Source organism: Mytilus edulis, chromosome 2 (genome assembly GCF_963676685.1).
Source record: "Mytilus edulis chromosome 2, xbMytEdul2.2, whole genome shotgun sequence".
Lineage (NCBI taxonomy): Eukaryota > Metazoa > Mollusca > Bivalvia > Mytilida > Mytilidae > Mytilus > Mytilus edulis.
Genome location: NC_092345.1, coordinates 49,495,857 through 49,513,759, shown reverse-complemented (window position 1 = coordinate 49,513,759; position 17,903 = coordinate 49,495,857). Strand labels below are relative to the sequence as shown.

Genomic DNA, 17,903 nt, shown 5'->3' with positions numbered 1-17,903 from the left:
TTACATTTTTTTAAAGTTTTACCCTTGTCTGTTTGTATGTATGTCCATACATCCTCCCTAAAATTTGTTTCCGTTCTCTAAATTTATTTTGCCTCAACCAAATAGTAAGAAACTTGTCCATTATATTTATTCCCCCAAAACACAGATCAACTTTTGAATTTTTGTGGCATCACTTGTACCGTTCTAGAGTTATGCCCCTTTACAAATGGAAAAATTGCTGAATTATTCATTTTCATTCTCTAACTTTACTTTGCCTCAGTCAAATGGTATGAAACTTATCCAGAATGTTAATTACCAAGAAACACTGATGAAGTTGAATTTTGGTGGCGTCACTTTTACAGTTCAAGAGTTATGCCCTTTATAAATTGAAAAAAATGCTGAATTATTTGTTTTCATTCTCTTACTTTAGTTTGCATCAACCAAATAATATGAAGCTTATCCAGAATGTTTATTACCACAAAAAATGTGATAAATGCTGACCGCCAGCGGAAACACTGGCATTATTTAACAATTATAGGATTATTTTTTTGTTCGATCATCACAGTTTGGGCTTTAAATTAGACAGTGTAATCACTGTGCTCATTTTTCATACTTAATGGCTTTGTGCACAGCATTTATAGAAAAAGTTTGCTACGAGTAAATTTTATGCTTTCATGAATAAAGCATTAGCCAAGACCAAAAAATTTCCTGATATAAGGTTTTGTCATGTCAGATAGTATATTGGATATCATTTTGCAAAACAACACCTGTTTTCATTTAGAAAAGAATAGATACATTGTTAAAAAAATATTTCTAGTATAGAATGGCTTTTGTACTGTTTTCTATGATTTAACCTATGAGAATTGTTCCTGAAAATCTGATTTATAACAATAGCTTGATATATTAATTAAATGCATGTTTATGTTTTCAGCAATTTGCCATTGTCACCCAGTATGTCAGTGGTGGATCAATATTTAGTATTATTCATGAACATAAAAGGTAAGTATAACAGTATTAGACAAATTCTAATACATCTGATTAAAAAATGTTTGCAACAAGTGATGCCAATACCATCCAGATTAATTTACTGTTATTTGTTTACAGTCAAATTAAGGAATGACAGTAAATATACTGTATTTAATGAGTTGGCACTGTCATTTGAGGATTTGACGATTGCAAAAGTTAAACTTATCAATCTTTATAAAAAAAAAATTTTTTTAAATATTTGCGGAAATATACTTTTATAACCTGCTTTCTGTAGGTTTCAGTGATAGTAAATCCAATGTATATTTAATACTCAATTCAGCATTTATGATGACGCACTATTTTTGTATCCAGGATATTTTCAATAACTTTGCAGCAAATATTTTCACATTCCAGGTTGATTGATGTACAGTCCAAATTGACAATTGCAAGTGATGTTGCCAAGGGTATGATGTACTTACATAATCTACCACAACCAATTATCCACCGAGATCTCAACAGTCATAATATACTACTGGACGAGGATGGTCATGCCTTGGTGGCTGATTTTGGAGGTCAGTATTTTTAACATAAAGATGACAATCTGTTTCAATGAATAAAAGGAGGATTTCGGATATACCGTGGATTCATGAAATATTGTAGGTACCAATTTTTTTGTGAATAAAAAAAAGCTTGCATGTTCAAGGATGTTTGATTTGTGGTCATGCTGAGGTCTGCATACCAGCCAATAGAAAATTTGTCCTTAAGTGAGCTTTTAATTTCACAATTTACCTGTACCCAAGAAATTCATGAAAATTGGTATCCAACAAATAATAGTGAATCCTCAGTATGTCAAAAGTAGATTTCAACTAAATACTAAAAGAAAGTTAGACTTTGAGATCTGTCGTCTGCAAACAAAAGTAGATGGCAACTAAATACTAAAAGAAAGTTAGACTTTGAGATTTGTCGTCTGCAAACAAAAGTAGATGGCAACTAAATACTAAAAGAAAGTTAGACTTTGAGATCTATCGTCTGCAAACAAAAGTAGATGGCAACTAAATACTAAAAGAAAGTTAGACTTTGAGATTTGTCGTCTGCAAACAAAAGTAGATGGCAACTAAATACTAAAAGAAAGTTAGACTTTGAGATCTATCGTCTGCAAACAAAAGTAGATGGCAACTAAATACTAAAAGAAAGATAGACTTTTAGATCTGTTATCTACAAACATTCAATATTCTAAATATATAAACTCTTAGATATGATCAAAGACCACAACTGAAAAGGTTTAAGACTTAAGACTGGTACTTTAGGGGATTGGCGGAAACAACTTCATCGAAAACTTAATTTGTCTAAAGTTATCTTGTCTTTAGGAGTTTAGCAGGGGGTAACATTTCTTGATAATTGTTTCAGTCATCAAAAAGCCTCTAGTTATCTTTATCAGTCAAATAACAGAATGTGGAAAGAAGAATGTACTGCCTTTACCATTTTGTAATTTGATTTGAATTTTTTGTTTTTAGAAAAATTTTGATTCACCATTGTTCTTATTAATTGTTATGTATATGCCTGTTAGTGATAGATATTTAAATTATTGTCATTGCTTATCAAATATTCCATCTGTTCGCATTTTGTATAATGACATAGATTGTAATATCTTTTACATGTATTAAATGACTTGTTTTTTGGTGTTATGTATTTTCAGAATCCAGATTTCTACGGTCAACTGAAGATAATATGACAAAACAGCCAGGGGTAAGAGATGGATTATCTTATACATTTATTCTAAACTGCATAACTGGAATTCGCCGTTTCAGAATCTAATGCATCCTGGGTAATATTTTCAAAAGGGTACACCACAACGTACTGATTGGTTAAAAATGTCATAAACAATGGAAATTTAACCAATGACGTGGCGTTATTTTCATTTTGGGGTACGACCCATGATTCTTTAGATTCTGAAACGGCTTATTATAAAAAAATATTTGCATATGACTGCCTTTTTTTATAGTTATGAATTTTTTTTTTTATCAAAAAATGGACTTTGATGCTGAAATGAAAATGAACAATGATTAGAATACACAAATGAATTCCTAAATGGGGTATTAGGACAGATTACTAATTATTCTAATATGACGTCCTTCTTTCGCTTTGTGAATAAACCCATGCTCTAAATCCATTAAAATTTGTTTGCACATGCGTATACTGACTACTGCAGAATAATAAATTTTATCAAATTAGCATGCATTTAATATATTTCATTAACTTAAAACACTTCCAAACTCTTAAATGCACATGTTGTTACGAATTCATTTATTATGACTGTAGTGCGTTGCAGTTTGAAATTGGCATATTTCACCTAGATACGACAACTGTTCATGGTGGCTGTTCAAAACTCCTCCCTCTGAAAAATCACATTGCCAGTCGTTTGCTTGTTTACAAACAAACAAGGGAGGTTCATGGAAGAGCCTACACAAACGCTCTACACTTAATACACATCAGACATAGAAACTACCTTAATTGTCCTAATTAATCAGAATCGAAATAATTGATGCAATCTATACTTTATTGTAGTTTTAACATGGGTAGGCATTATATTTGTGTTATTTTAGACCTTACTATCGCTCAGGCAAAAATAATCACGAATATAATGCCTACCCATGTTAAAACTACATGTACAATAAAGTATAGCTTGCATCAATTATTTCTTAAATATTCTTTCTGTTTTTAAATAACAGTGGTAATATTTTGTCTTGTTTTCAGTTATCAAAGGTCATATAAATATCCGATTAAAGAGATACGTTTAGATGATTTATATATAATGAATTGGTATTTCAGACTTGATTTTATATTTTGTATGCATTTAAAACTCCTTAAACTTCATCTAAATATTGAAAAACCATTTACTTGAACCAATTTGATGAATGTTCTGTTTTTATGATGTGTTGCTGGTTGTGACAAAGTGACACATCTAGCATTCATGTAGATGGTTGAAGGTCAGTTTTTATATGACCTCTAAAATACAAAAAAAATTGGTTGTATATATTGGTATCACGTCGTTGATGCGTCGTCGTCAGCGTCGTCCGAAGACTGATTGTTTCCAGATAATAACTTTTGAATAAGTAAAAAGAAATCAATAAAATTTAAACACAATGTTTATAACCACAAAAGGAAGCTTGGGATTGATTTGGGGATTATGGTCTCAAAGGTTTAGGAATTAGGAGCCCAAAGGGGCCAAAAACAGCATTTATCTAGTTTCAGGACAAAAAATTGTGTATTAAAAAATGTAGTATTTCAATTGTTCTGAAATTGTACCACAATGTTTTATACCATTAGTAGAAGGTTGGGATTTATTTAAAGGGGTTATTGGGAAAACAGTCTAGGAATTAAGGGCCAAAAAGGGGCAAAAAACATGCATTTTTCTAGTTTTAAGACAATGACTTGGGTGTAACTGTATGGATCTCTCTGACATTGTACCACAAGTTTCTATATAACACAGGGAAGGCTGGGATTCAGTTTGGGGTTAATTTTCCCAAATATGAAGGAATAAGGGTCCAAAAAAGGGCTGAAAAGAAGCATTCTTCTAGTTTACAGACAATAACTTGTGTTTAAGTGTATGGATCTTTATAATTTTTTACAAGAAGGTTCAATACCACTTAAGGAAGGTTGGGATTGATTTTGAGGGTTATGGTCCCAATAGTTTAGGAATTAGGGGCCAAAAAGGGGGCCCAAAGTAATCATTTTTGTAGTTTTCAAACAATAACATGTTTAAATGTATGAATCTCTCTGAAATTAAACCACAAGTTTCCATGCCATGAAGGGATGGTTAGTATTGACTTTGAGGAGGTTTTGGCTTAAAATGCTTTGTAATTAGGGGCAAAAAACGGGAAAAAACTAGGTATTTCTGGTGATTAGACAATTATGACAATTTAAAAGCAGTGTAAGGGAGGTAATTCTAAAAATTTAACATACAATGTTGGGTATGTTCGGATTTACCTCCCTTTCACTACTTGTATATTATGTATAAAGAAATATCAGGTTTTTGACATATTGCAAAAAAAAGGGGGCAGGGGAAGTAGTTGTTTTCATTTTTTTTCTTTCAAAATTTTCAAATTCCAAATCTTTAATTGCACAATATTGCACAATAGATTTGTAAGATCTTGACTTTTGTTTTGTGTCAGAATCTCATATTATGTCAAATATTTTATCGCAATCCAAATTCAGAGCTGTATCAAGCTTGAATGTTGTGTACATACTTGCCCCAACTATTCAGGATATGAATTCTGCAGTCGTATGAAACTGCACCCTGCAGAGCACCTGGTTGATTTTGCTTTTGTTGTTTGCTTTCTACCAGATGTGGAGAATTATGAATATGTCTCAAAAATAATGGATATACACTTTGATTGGCCAAAAATCATGTGTCCCTTCTAACCAAATCTAGAAGTAAAATTTTTTATTATTTTTTCCAGAATTTAAGATGGATGGCTCCAGAAATCTTTACTCAGTGCAATAAATACAGTATTAAAGCTGATATATTCAGTTACTCACTATGTCTTTGGGAACTTCTATCTGGAGAACTCCCGTTTTCTCATCTCAAGCCAGGTAAGTATTGCAAAACTAATATAAATAAAATAAGCACTTGTGAGTAAAATGAACAGAAAAATGTTAAAGTTTAAGGAAGAAGTGACCTATGACATTTACTGTGTAACAACACTCTTTAAATAAAGAATTATCATTATAATCATTATCACTGAAAGAGGTTGGGATGTTGACAACATAGGATTTCACACACAAAGTCATACTAGTGATTAATTTGGATTATGTGTATACTTTGGATCTTAATGTTTGCATTTAACAAATTGTTTTATTTAAATTTGATTTTCAGAAGATTTATTGATTGAAAATTAATAGATTCTAATGAAAAACCACTGTAAATCTGTCATTTTTATCAATTTTAACCAAAATACATAGGTGTTTTATGGAAAATATTGTACTTCCAGTTATTGAGATCTTTTTATAAAACTAAATGTTCTCCTTTACCTCATTAAAATGCCTTAAAACTTATTGTCTTACTGTGAATTCTGTTTTTGTTTTAGCTGCAGCAGCTGCAGAAATGGCTTACCACAATACTCGACCACCAATAGCAGTTACATTTCCTAAACCTATTGTAGCTTTTCTACAGAGAGGATGGCATGCAAATCCAGAGGTAAAAACTTTAAAAAAAGGAAAATATGGAAATAATATCATGAAGTTTTTTATTTACTGTAAATTCAGAAATTATTACATGCATTTATTATTGTGATTCTATTTAAAGTCTTGCGATATTGAGAAAATTCTTGTTTAAAAATATACATGTACAAAATTTCAAAATGCAAGTTTAAATTATTGCGATTATAACAGTGTAACATTTTTTTGCAATAATAAATAAAGTTGCAATAATTTCTAATTTACAGAATACACTAGAAATGACAATCATTTACTACCAAATACAAACTTCAATAAATATTTCTTTAACAATTACTCTGAAAAGCAGATATATATCCTTATAAGGCCAAAAATAAAATATTGTTTGTTTCCCCTCACACGACCGACCCGGTAAAATCACCGCGACCCGAAAAATTTTATTGGCCATTCTTGTCCACTATTTTTTTTTGTTATGTTGGTTATTGGTATTATCTTTCCGATGCTGTAGTCAACGAGCGTTGGTTTTTGGTGATACCTTTATGATGCTGTAGTCAAGGAGCGTTTCAAATCAAGGCATTTTTGCAAAGAAGCGTCTACATGATTCGGAATCAAGGAAACAAAGCCACACGATTTTTGTGCAAGGGTGATCTTTTTTGAAAATAAAAAAAATCTGAAGCATCTTTCAACCCGCTGATTGCATCTTAATTTGTTTTGTATCTAACCTTTGTTCCTGAATCGTGCTTTAAAATCTATCTACTTACTTTGTCTTTGAACAAGTTGGGCACAAGTCAGGAAATGTGGGATACATGTATTCCCTGCTTTCAGGGAACGTCCCTGTTTTCTGGTTTAAAAAAAACCCAGTTTAAATGGGATTTCCTTTTTAGCTCACCTGGCCTAAAAGGCCATGTGAGCTTTTCTCATCACTTGGCGTCCGTCGTCGTCGTCGTCGTTAACAATTTTTCAAACATCTTCTCCTCTGAAACTACTGAATGGATTTGAATGAAACTTAGCATGATTGTTCCTTAGATTATCCTGCACAAAGTGTGTGCTTCGATTTTTGATCCGTCAAAAAACATGGCCGCCGTTACTTAAAATAGAACATAGGGGTCAAATGCAGTTTTTGGCTTATATCTCAAAAACAAAAGCATTTAGAGCAAATCTGACATGGGGTAAAAATGTTCATTAGGTCAAAATCTATCAGCCCTGAAATTTTCAGATGAATCAAACAAACCATTGTTGGGTTGCTGCCACTTAATTGGTAATTTTAAGGAAATTTTGCAGTTTTTGGTCATTATCTTGAATATTATTATAGATAAAGATAAACTGTAAACAGCAAAAATGATCAGCAAAGTAAGATCTACAAATAAGTTAATATGACCAAAATTGTCAATTGACCCCTTAAGGGGTTATTGTCCTTTAATGACAATTTTTCACAATTTGTTCATCACATTTGCTAACTTTAAAAAATCTTCTCCTCTGAAACTACTGAATGGATTTGGATGAAACTTAGCATGATTGTTTCTTAGATTATCCTGCACAAAGTGTGTGCTTCGATTTTTGATCCGTCAAAAAACATGGCCGCTGTTACTTAAAATAGGACATAGGGGTCAAATGCAGTTTTTGGCTTATATCTCAAAAACGAAAGCATTTAGAGCAAATCTGACATGGGGTAAAAATGATCATTAGGTCAAAATCTATCAGCCCTGAAATTTTCAGATGAATCAAACAAACCATTGTTGGGTTGCTGCCACTTAATTGGTAATTTTAAGGAAATTTTGCAGTTTTTGGTCATTATCTTGAATATTATTATAGATAAAGATAAACTGTAAACAGCAAAAATGATCAGCAAAGTAAGATCTACAAATAAGTTAAGATGACCAAAATTGTCAATTGACCCCTTAAGGGGTTATTGTCCTTTAATGACAATTTTTCACAATTTGTTCATCACATTTGCTAACTTTAAAAAATCTTCTCCTCTGAAACTACTGAATGGATTTGGATGAAACTTAGCATGATTGTTTCTTAGATTATCCTGCACAAAGTGTGTGCTTCGATTTTTGATCCGTCAAAAAACATGGCCGCTGTTACTTAAAATAGGACATAGGGGTCAAATGCAGTTTTTGGTTTATATCTCAAAAACGAAAGCATTTAGAGCAAATCTGACATGGGGTAAAAATGTTCATTAGGTCAAGATCTATCAGCCCTGAAATTTTCAGATGAATCAAACAAACCATTGTTGGGTTGCTGCCACTTAATTGGTAATTTTAAGGAAATTTTGCAGTTTTTGGTCATTATCTTGAATATTATTATAGATAAAGATAAACTGTAAACAGCAAAAATGATCAGCAAAGTAAGATCTACAAATAAGTTAATATGACCAAAATTGTCAATTGACCCCTTAAGGGGTTATTGTCCTTTAATGACAATTTTTCACAATTTGTTCATCACATTTGCTAACTTTAAAAAATCTTCTGCTCTAAAACTACTTTACCAAATTCAACCAAACTTCAACTGAATGATCAGTAGGGTGTATAAAATAAAGTTTGTGCTTTATTTTTTATTTCGTCAAAAAACATGGCCGTCATAGCAAAAAATAGAACACAGGGTAAAATGCAGTTTTTGGCTTATATCTCAAAAACTCCAGCATTTAGAGCAAATAAGACGAAGTTAAAGTATTTATTAGGTCAAGGTCTACCTGTCCTGAAATTTTCAGCCGAATTGGGTAACTGGTTTTTCAGGTATAATGCCCCTGAATTGATGATTTTTAAGAAATTTTGCAGTTTTTGGTTATTATCTTGAATATTATTATAGATACAGATGAACTGTTAATAGCAAAAATGTTAAGCGAAGTAAGATCTACAAATAAGTCAATTTGACCAAAATTGTCAATTGACCCCTTAAGGAGTTATTGCCCTTTAAAGACTTTTTTCACAATTTGTTCATCATGTTGACTTACTTTAAAAAATCTTCTCCTTTGAAACTGCTGTATCAATTTCAGCCAAACTTAGGCTAAATGAGTTTCAAAATATCTAGTATAAATTTTATATTTCATTTCCTTGTATGTCAGAAACATAGCTCCTATGGCTAAAATAGAACATAGGAGAAAATGATTTTTTTTTTGCTTTTGAAGAAAATAGGACGATTCAAAGAACATTTAAATAAATTGAAAAGCCGAAATAATCATTGATGAGAGATTTAACCAAAAAAATTAAGGTGAGCGATTCAGGCTCTTGAGAGCCTCTTGTTCAATTTATGGCATGAACATTACAAAAGGGCACGTTTTAACGTTATACCTGCATCCGTAGAATTCGTAAATACTTATTAAAAGTATTTTAGGAAATACAAAACATGAATATAAAGTGAAGCCGTGTTTTTTCTAGAACTCGAAAATACATACAAATCTTTGTTTAGGAATCAATTGACCAAGCTGCATGATCCAGGTGTAACTGAACATAACTAAATTAATATGTTCACTTCTATTGAAAATTTTTATTCATTGAATTTTAATTTCCCAGTGATTAACATACATGTATCTTTTTGTCATCTCATAATTGATGATCAAGGTATGAATTGGTGAACAAAGGAATTGTTTTGTTGTGAGTTATGCATCAAATTTGACTTGAAATAAACTTGATTTTTTAACTAAAAAACACTTGCTATCATTAAGCATTGTTATCAAAAGTAGAATATGCGCTTTTGTAGATTTCATTACATTAAATGAATAGGAAAAAGGGAGGTCCCTGTATACTGTTTTGTTTTAACACAAGAAAACTGGGGTGTACACTGAATTAGAATACAAGGAATACCCCACTTTTCTTGACTTGAGCCTTAGCTGTTGAATTTTATACAAATTCAATATAGAAAACCATATCAAGGAATAAAATAAAATAATTTGCCTACCTACCTACCCATACCCTAAAAACCTCAGTCGGGTGAGGGGAAACAAAGATATTTTTAATGTTGGCCTAACTAATTATTATTTCTCATAATTTGCTCTATGAAACGGATATATTTGTCTCTAATTTGTTATTTTCTCATAATTTGATCTCATTGTGTAAGGCCGTGTTCACAACAAATGCTGTGAACAGTAAACATGTTTTCAATTAGTTTAATGTAATGTACACTGGTTTCACATTAAATTTGTTCACATCTATACACCTTGTTTAATTACCTGTGCATAAGATTTGTTCACACTTATAAACTATGTGTCATTTAAATGGTCACACCTTACCGGATAGCACAAACGGAGGCCTAACGGATGAAAATAAAAGGTGTCCGTTGACAAAATTGTTATCCGTTGGGAGTCCGTTGATGTACTGACCGAATAAAACGGACGTTTAACGGATGCATAACGGACATACACCTGATATGCAACATACGAGAAACGGACACGTACCGGACAGAACGGATGTTAAAAGTACACCGAACGGACGAGTACTGCATAAAACAGACACCTAATGGAAGCGTACCGGATGAACAAGATATACGGAAAAATCAAAGGCAACAATAATAATACATGTAAATCGAATAAATATTCAAAATCTTTCTGTGTAACTGGTTTTGGTTTGTTCTTCAAAAATTCCGCCAAAGGGCAGTGTCTGGCCTGAATAAGAACTGCTTGATTGTGAAGGCGTGCCTATACTCTAAGATCGATTAATAATAATAAGAATTCACGAACCTTAAGAAATCTGACATACCAATAATTGGCATTTCTAAATTTTCAATTGGCATTATCCGTTTCAGATCCGTTCATCATCTGTTTTATCCATTATACGTCCGGTAGAAGTCCATTTCTCATCCGTTCAACATCCGTTTTATCCGTTAAACGTCCGGTAGAAGTCCGTTGGTGAATTTATCTTCCAGACTTCCAACGGATGTATAACGGATACGTAATGGATACAAAACGGAAACGAAACGGACAAGTACTGTACAAAACGGACGCCTAACGGACGTTCAACTGACATTTTATCATGCTAAAAAATTTCCACCGGACAGAACGGAGGTCGACAGATAAAACATACGCTTAACGGACATGGACGGACATCTAACGGATAAGAACGGAGGTCTAACGGACATGAACGGATTGAAAAAAGGTTATCCGTTAGGCGTCTGTTCGAACTATCCGGTAAGGTGTGACCAAGGTTTAAGATTTGTTCACACTTGTAAACTATATGTCATTTAAATGTTCATTACGTAGAACCGAATGCAAAGTTTTCGTACAATTTTTCTAGCAGTAAGGGAACGACCATTTGACTTCTAAAAGGGGGGATGGAAATATTCCGATCCCCAATTGGATAAATAAAAAAATCTGGTCATACAGATGATAAAAAAAATATTCCGAATCAAGAGTTGCCCCATACATTATAGTGTTAAATATTGAAAAAAAAATATTTGATCACCAGCATCGGAAAAAAAAACAGATTACGTTCGCGCGAAAAAAAATCTGACATAGATAAAAAAAAATACCCTCCCCCTTTTTGAAGTTAAGTGGTTGCTCCTTCAGGAAAGCCAATTTGAAGATTTGCAGTAGTTTAAAGATGTCTCGATTACGCATTAGAAAACGTAGGCTGCAGCAGGGTGCTTACAGGCGAAAAAAAAAGGATTGAGATATTAGGAATCACTACATTTATTATCTTTTCTGTTTGTTTCAAATAGAATTTCTTCTCCAAGGAGTAATTGGCAAAGGGAGAGAGTAATGTTTTTGATTTTAAGTGTAGTTTAACGAATTTGAGATACTAGACAAACATATCATTTACCGCACACTAGTAATGCATTTATTAGTGAATCGTTGTTTGAGTAAAGACCAGTGGGGAATATTTCTGTGTACATCAAGTCGATTTGGGAAGACCTTTTTGAATGAATTAGGCAACAACTATTTTGGGGGGCTATGGAATTTTTCAGGACAAATTTTGGTGACAAGTCGAAAACAATTTTTTTCTTTAAATTTAAGGAGTACATACAGTGGCAGCTGAGGGTAAAACAAAGATATTTTTTTTAAGGGTTAAAAAATGTTTTTTCTCCTCCAAGAACTGGGGGGAAAAAAATCCATAACCACCCCCCCTCCCCAAAAATCAAATGGTTGTTGCCTTATGGGTTCGGCAATGATGCTGCTTTTAGTCTTGATCAGGGGTTAATAAAGTACGTTAAAACTTTTTTTAAACAAATAAACATATAAATTTTAGACAACAATTTCTGTAAAGAACTTTATTTATAATTGTTAAAAATATCAATTTTATTCAAAAATAGTTTCCTCCTTAAATTTATACACAGTAAAACTAATTTCCTAAATGCCTAGTTTTGTGACACTTAACCTACACAAGGCCTTCATTGACTATCGACTGTGTGTAGACAAAACATGATTTAAACTGCATGTAAACATTGAGTTTTATCAATGGGAACACAATTGTGTTTAGTTTACCTGTAAGTTACACTAACACAACACCAAATTTAGGTCAATGTGAACAGGGCCTAAGATGATTATCGTTATTTATACTTGTATGTTTTATAGATTTGAATTAAAAAATTGTAATTTTATTTAGGATCGTCCAGAATTTCGTGAAATTTTGCCATTTATTGAAGAATGTCGAGAATCTCAAGCAGCTGGAACTATCAATAATACATCCTCTACTGCCAGTCTGGTGGCACATTTTACTTCAGCACTACCTCAACTTAAAGATGACGACTCTGAAGAGGAAGGTCGAGCTACACCTCCTCCCTCTGGGACAGTGACAGCACTCAGAACAAAATGGGAGCTGGAAGCTAATAGGAACAGGTAGTTACTGTGAATTAAATGACAGTTTGGAATTGAAGGAAATACTGTCTGAATTATTAAATCCCCTTACATGTTGAAAATTGCAAAATACATACTGGGGCTTAATTGTTTTTGTTTGTACCTTTTTTCCAGGGACGGCGTTTTCTAACTTCTTAAAAGCTTTATATTTTAGAAGGTGGAAGACCTGGATGCTTCATACTTTGTATATAGATGCCTCATGTTACGAAGTTTCCGTCAGTCATATGTCCAATGTCCTTGACCTCATTTTCATGGTTCAGTGACTACTTGAAAAAAAGTTAAGATTTTTTTGAAGTGTTAAATTCTCTCTTATTATAAGTAATAGGATAATTATATTTGGTATGTGCGTACCTTGCAAGGTCCTCATGCCCGTCAGACAGTTTTCACTGGACATTGACATCATTTCATGGATAAGTGAACAAAGTCAAGTTTTGGTGGTCAAGTCCATATCTCAGATACAATATGCAATAGGTCTACTATATTTGGTTTATGGAATGATTGTAAGGTGTACATGTCTAGCTGGCAGGTGTCATCTGACCTTGACCTCATTTAATGGTTCAGTGGTCAAAGTTAAGTTTTTGAGTTTTGGTCTCTTTTTCTAATACTATATGCAATAAGTCAACTATATTTGGTATATGGAAGTATTTCATGATCCATATGTCAGTCGCATAGGTTGTATTTGACCTTGACCTGATTTTCACGGTTCATTGCTCAGTGTTAAGTTTTTGTGTTTTGGTCTGTTTTCTTAAACTATAAGCAATAGATCAACTATATTTGTTGTATGGAAAAATTGTTAGCTGTACATGTCTGCCTGGCATGGTTCATCTGACCTTGACCTAATTTTCATGATTCATTGGTCAATGTTTAATTTTCTTGGTTAATGTTAAGTTTATGTGACAGTTGTAATAAAGCTTTATATGAAGACTATCAACATAATATCAATGATTATAAAAGGAGGCGAGACATTTCAGCATATGCACTCTGTGTGTTTGGATTTTACAAGAATATAGACATATCAGTGAATTTTAAGATTGGGTTTAACCCTTTACCCGTGAAATCCACAAAAAGGTGCAACATACAAAAAATAATGAATCTACAGTATACCAAAAGAGTGTATATTTTAAGCATCTTTAATGTCCTGAATTTTGTTGGCACAATAAACAGTAAACTGTGAATATGTAGTGATGGTAAACTGAAAAACAAATGACACACAGTATACCAGCCTTTTCTAACAGTGATTATTACGATGGATTTGTTGTAACAATAACTGTTGATAAAATTTTAATTTAGCTGACAAGTTTAAAAACACTATTGACTTAGTAAAGGTACTAAAAGTATGAACATGTACATGTATAAGACAAATCAAATGTACCGGTAAATGTTTTATCTGGTTTATAAGGAATTAAATAAGTATAATGTACCTCTTTACTTGTAGCACTGTACCATTAGAAGAGATCAGAAGAAGGCTTCAGTTTCCCCAGATAGACAAAAATGGTGAGTGTCAGCATCTCTACTTATGTGGCTTGTATGATTAAACAAATATTTATGGAACATAATTCAAGTATTTAAGACTTAACCTTCCCCCTCCCCCAAATAAAAAAAACAAAAAAAAAACCCCAAATATTTAGTTGTACATTTTAAGTAATTCAAAGGGGTGAGATAAAATCAGTCAAAAGAAGTTCGTACAGTCCTTCTTGTTTCATTAGTTTAATCGACTTTTATCACTTATATTTTGTATGCAGTTTCATTCTCAGACACCAATTGAATTTGAATTGTTCAACTTAGAATTTGGATGCATCTAGGGGAATCTGTTCAAATTCCTTTTTAAGAAAGTCTACAAACATGATTTAACATTTCAGTGTAATGTTTTAAGTGTTAAAATCAGTTTTAAAAAAACTTCAGTCAACTTTTGGACACTTTGAATACTGCTATACTTAACAGTGATTAAGTTACTTTTTTTATAACTTCATCGCTTTTATTCATGCAATTGAATAATTTGAATACTAAAATTAGGTATTATGGTTTTTTTTTTGTACTTCCAGGTTATGTTTCAGATCCACTTAGTACTCTTCGACTACCAGTAACTTTACCAATGTCAGACTCTTGCAGTGATATAAGTAGTGCCTCTACTACATCCAGTATAACATAACATCACACGAAGCATTTAAGAAATGGAGTACAGCCTGATTATTACATATAGTTAATAAGATTCAGTACAAAATATCAAGCATGAAGTCTTTTGTACAGAAATAATGACTTCAGATTCATCAACGTTATTTACAAGGATTATTTAAGGAGGTAGACCTAGGTTAAGGGAAATAATTCTTAAAATCATCAGTACGTTTGTGTCAACCATTTTCATAAATATATTCTAAGCTTCCAGGTTACATAGATTATTTCCAATCTGTTTCAGGTAAATGCTTAAAAAACATTGATGAAACTTGACTTTAACAAACACATTACTGATTTAAAGAGTTATCTCCCTGAACCAAGGCCTACCACCTTAATGGTTGTTGCATGTTGAGTATTGATCCCACTTTTCAATGATATATTTTTTGGCTAAAGTATGTTATATTAGTTTATTACATTGGTTGCAATGAATTACATTGATTTCCCAGTTAAATAAAAACTGATAATTTCGCATGTGAAATAAACTTGGTTATTTCACTCTCTGACGTCATACAACAATAGGCGTTGGCAAGACTTCGATAATGGCGGATCAAAACAAATTGTGAATGCGTAGAAAAAAGATATAGTTCCTTACATGTTTTACATTAATTTCTTTATAAAAAGCCATTTGCCAATTTTATAAAAAGAATAACTAATTAAAGAATTCAAATATCGAAAAATATTCAACTCGTGACCGAACAACACTGATAACAAACTCATGCGCTACGAGCATTCGTGAATTAATGTGTTGTTCGGTCACTCATTGAATATTTTTCTCTATTTGAATTCTTCAATTAGTAAGTCTATAAGTATTGATTGAATCTCCAGTGAAATTATTGTATGGGCATTATCAGACTATTCAAATTATACCTCAGGTTGATAAAATCTTTTTTTGTCATATAAGAAATCCCACGTTAGAATTGTGTACGGGCATTATTAGATGTATTTAATAGTATTGTGTTTAGTCATAAGTACATGCAAAATACCGGTACATTAATTTCTTATTAAGATTTTACATATTTTTTAAATAATTTTATTGAGGTAACTTCTGTATAGACATCCAGATTTGTTAATTTATTTTCAGACAATTTGATAAACATTGTTTATGTAATATAAATAAGAGCCCAAACTAGTTTGGCTTTGAATCATTACCAGATGCTATTAATCATGTTTTTCTGCATTACCTACCTTTAATTTGTCATATACGTATATTTGTTTTATGAAAATTGTTGAATGTGAAACAAAGTTAATATGTTTACATAACAGTGTCAGAATCTGAAAATGTCCTCAACACAATCTTTACCAACAGAATTATGTATATAGATGTATTTACTACTTTTTTAAGTGACAAGTTTTTAAGTTTCATTTTAAGTAGGTTTTATCAGATGCATTTTTTGAATGTGTTACCAAATATTCAAATAAACACTCATAGACAACATGCATAAAAAAACATTCAGTCCTAAAACTGACAAACATTTCCAACTGGGAGATCATTTAGTCATCCTCACTGTCAGAATACTGGGATAACATTTTAAAATGCAAAACAGTGGCAACAAGCTTACATTTTATAAAACAAGGGAGATACTTTTATAACTGAAAAGCATATTATTGACTAAAAAAGTGCAGTAGAATACATGCCAAAAGACAATGTGATAAGGTCATTATTCTGTCTAATTTTTGCAGAAATGAAAGTTCTTGATCTAAGGTTAAAGATTGCCATTTATGTCCACTTTTCTGTTGAGTTATACATATCTAAAACAATTAGGTTATGTTTTATGACTCCATGATAAATCAAAGTGATGCATTCTTTTTTAAGAATTTTGGAACATGCATGGTAGAAGTTGCTCATTGATTTACTGTAATGCTTTTCTATACTAACAATACATCTCATAAACATATTTACATGGTTAATGTATGTACTTGATATTTTTCAATCACAAACATATGTCAAAACTATGCTTCTAATGTTTTTCCTTTTTTTTGGGAGAAGAAAAGTTAAAATTTGACGTCTTTTGATCTTTTGATCTTTTAGCCTTTAAACTTTTATTTTAAAGACCTGAAACTTTAACCTCCCACATACCTAAATAATTTATTTGCATACTAAAATCACATGTTAGTACTTTTTTTCCATCAAACTATGGCAATAGCAAACTCTTCCTTTTGAGTGAATATAATTTCTTACTTTATAACTACAATGAATTATTTCTGCCTTATTTAGATTAATTATGTAACAAAAACATTAAACAGTTGTCCAAGTGCCTCCCCTATAACTAGTAGAAATTTGGGGGGGGGGGGGGGAATGATGGTACTTTTACCTATGAATGATATTATAATTGTTACTTTTCATACTTATGAATGATATTATTAGTGTTACTTTTCATTATCAAATCTTACAAATATTGTAGTTTATTATTAAATCAATCAAAGAAAGTTATACTATATCTTTAAAAGTTATCATCAGCAATATAGTAGTGTTAGCAATTGACAAAGTGCCAAGTTATTTTTTAAGAAAAAAATATGGAAAGAATAAAGCTTATTTATGCAATATAATTGTCTTTTCTTGTTGTGTGTATAGTCATAGAAATGAGAAGATGTGGTATGAGTGCCCATGAGACAATGCAATTTTACATCCACTTGAGATAACAGTATAGCTTGGATGGGCGAGACATGTATTGCTGTTAGAAGCAAAGGGATATTGAGTCTATGTAAATGAGTGATATCTTCATTAAACATCAGGATTTTCTTTCTAGTTCCATAACTAAACATATGCCATTGATATGACATGCTGTGGTATTATTTTTGAGAGGGATTGGTGTTCTTCAAC

The 17,903-nt window shown here is 31.9% G+C and overlaps 1 protein-coding gene across 3 annotated transcripts in view; it reads left to right on the top strand.

Annotated features, from left to right (window-relative positions):
- Positions 1-17,629, top strand: part of LOC139512368 (serine/threonine-protein kinase TNNI3K-like) — a 34,136-nt gene extending 16,507 nt beyond the window's left edge. For all 3 annotated transcript variants that reach the window (XM_071299951.1, XM_071299952.1, XM_071299953.1), the window contains exons 15-22: positions 911-978; positions 1,360-1,517; positions 2,642-2,691; positions 5,406-5,538; positions 6,033-6,142; positions 12,660-12,892; positions 14,346-14,404; positions 14,953-17,629. In XM_071299951.1, coding sequence (XP_071156052.1) covers positions 911-978; positions 1,360-1,517; positions 2,642-2,691; positions 5,406-5,538; positions 6,033-6,142; positions 12,660-12,892; positions 14,346-14,404; positions 14,953-15,059 — 918 coding nt within the window. In that variant the 3' untranslated portion in view covers positions 15,060-17,629. The remainder of the gene's footprint in view (positions 1-910; positions 979-1,359; positions 1,518-2,641; positions 2,692-5,405; positions 5,539-6,032; positions 6,143-12,659; positions 12,893-14,345; positions 14,405-14,952) is intronic.
- The last annotated feature ends 274 nt before the right edge of the window (positions 17,630-17,903 follow it).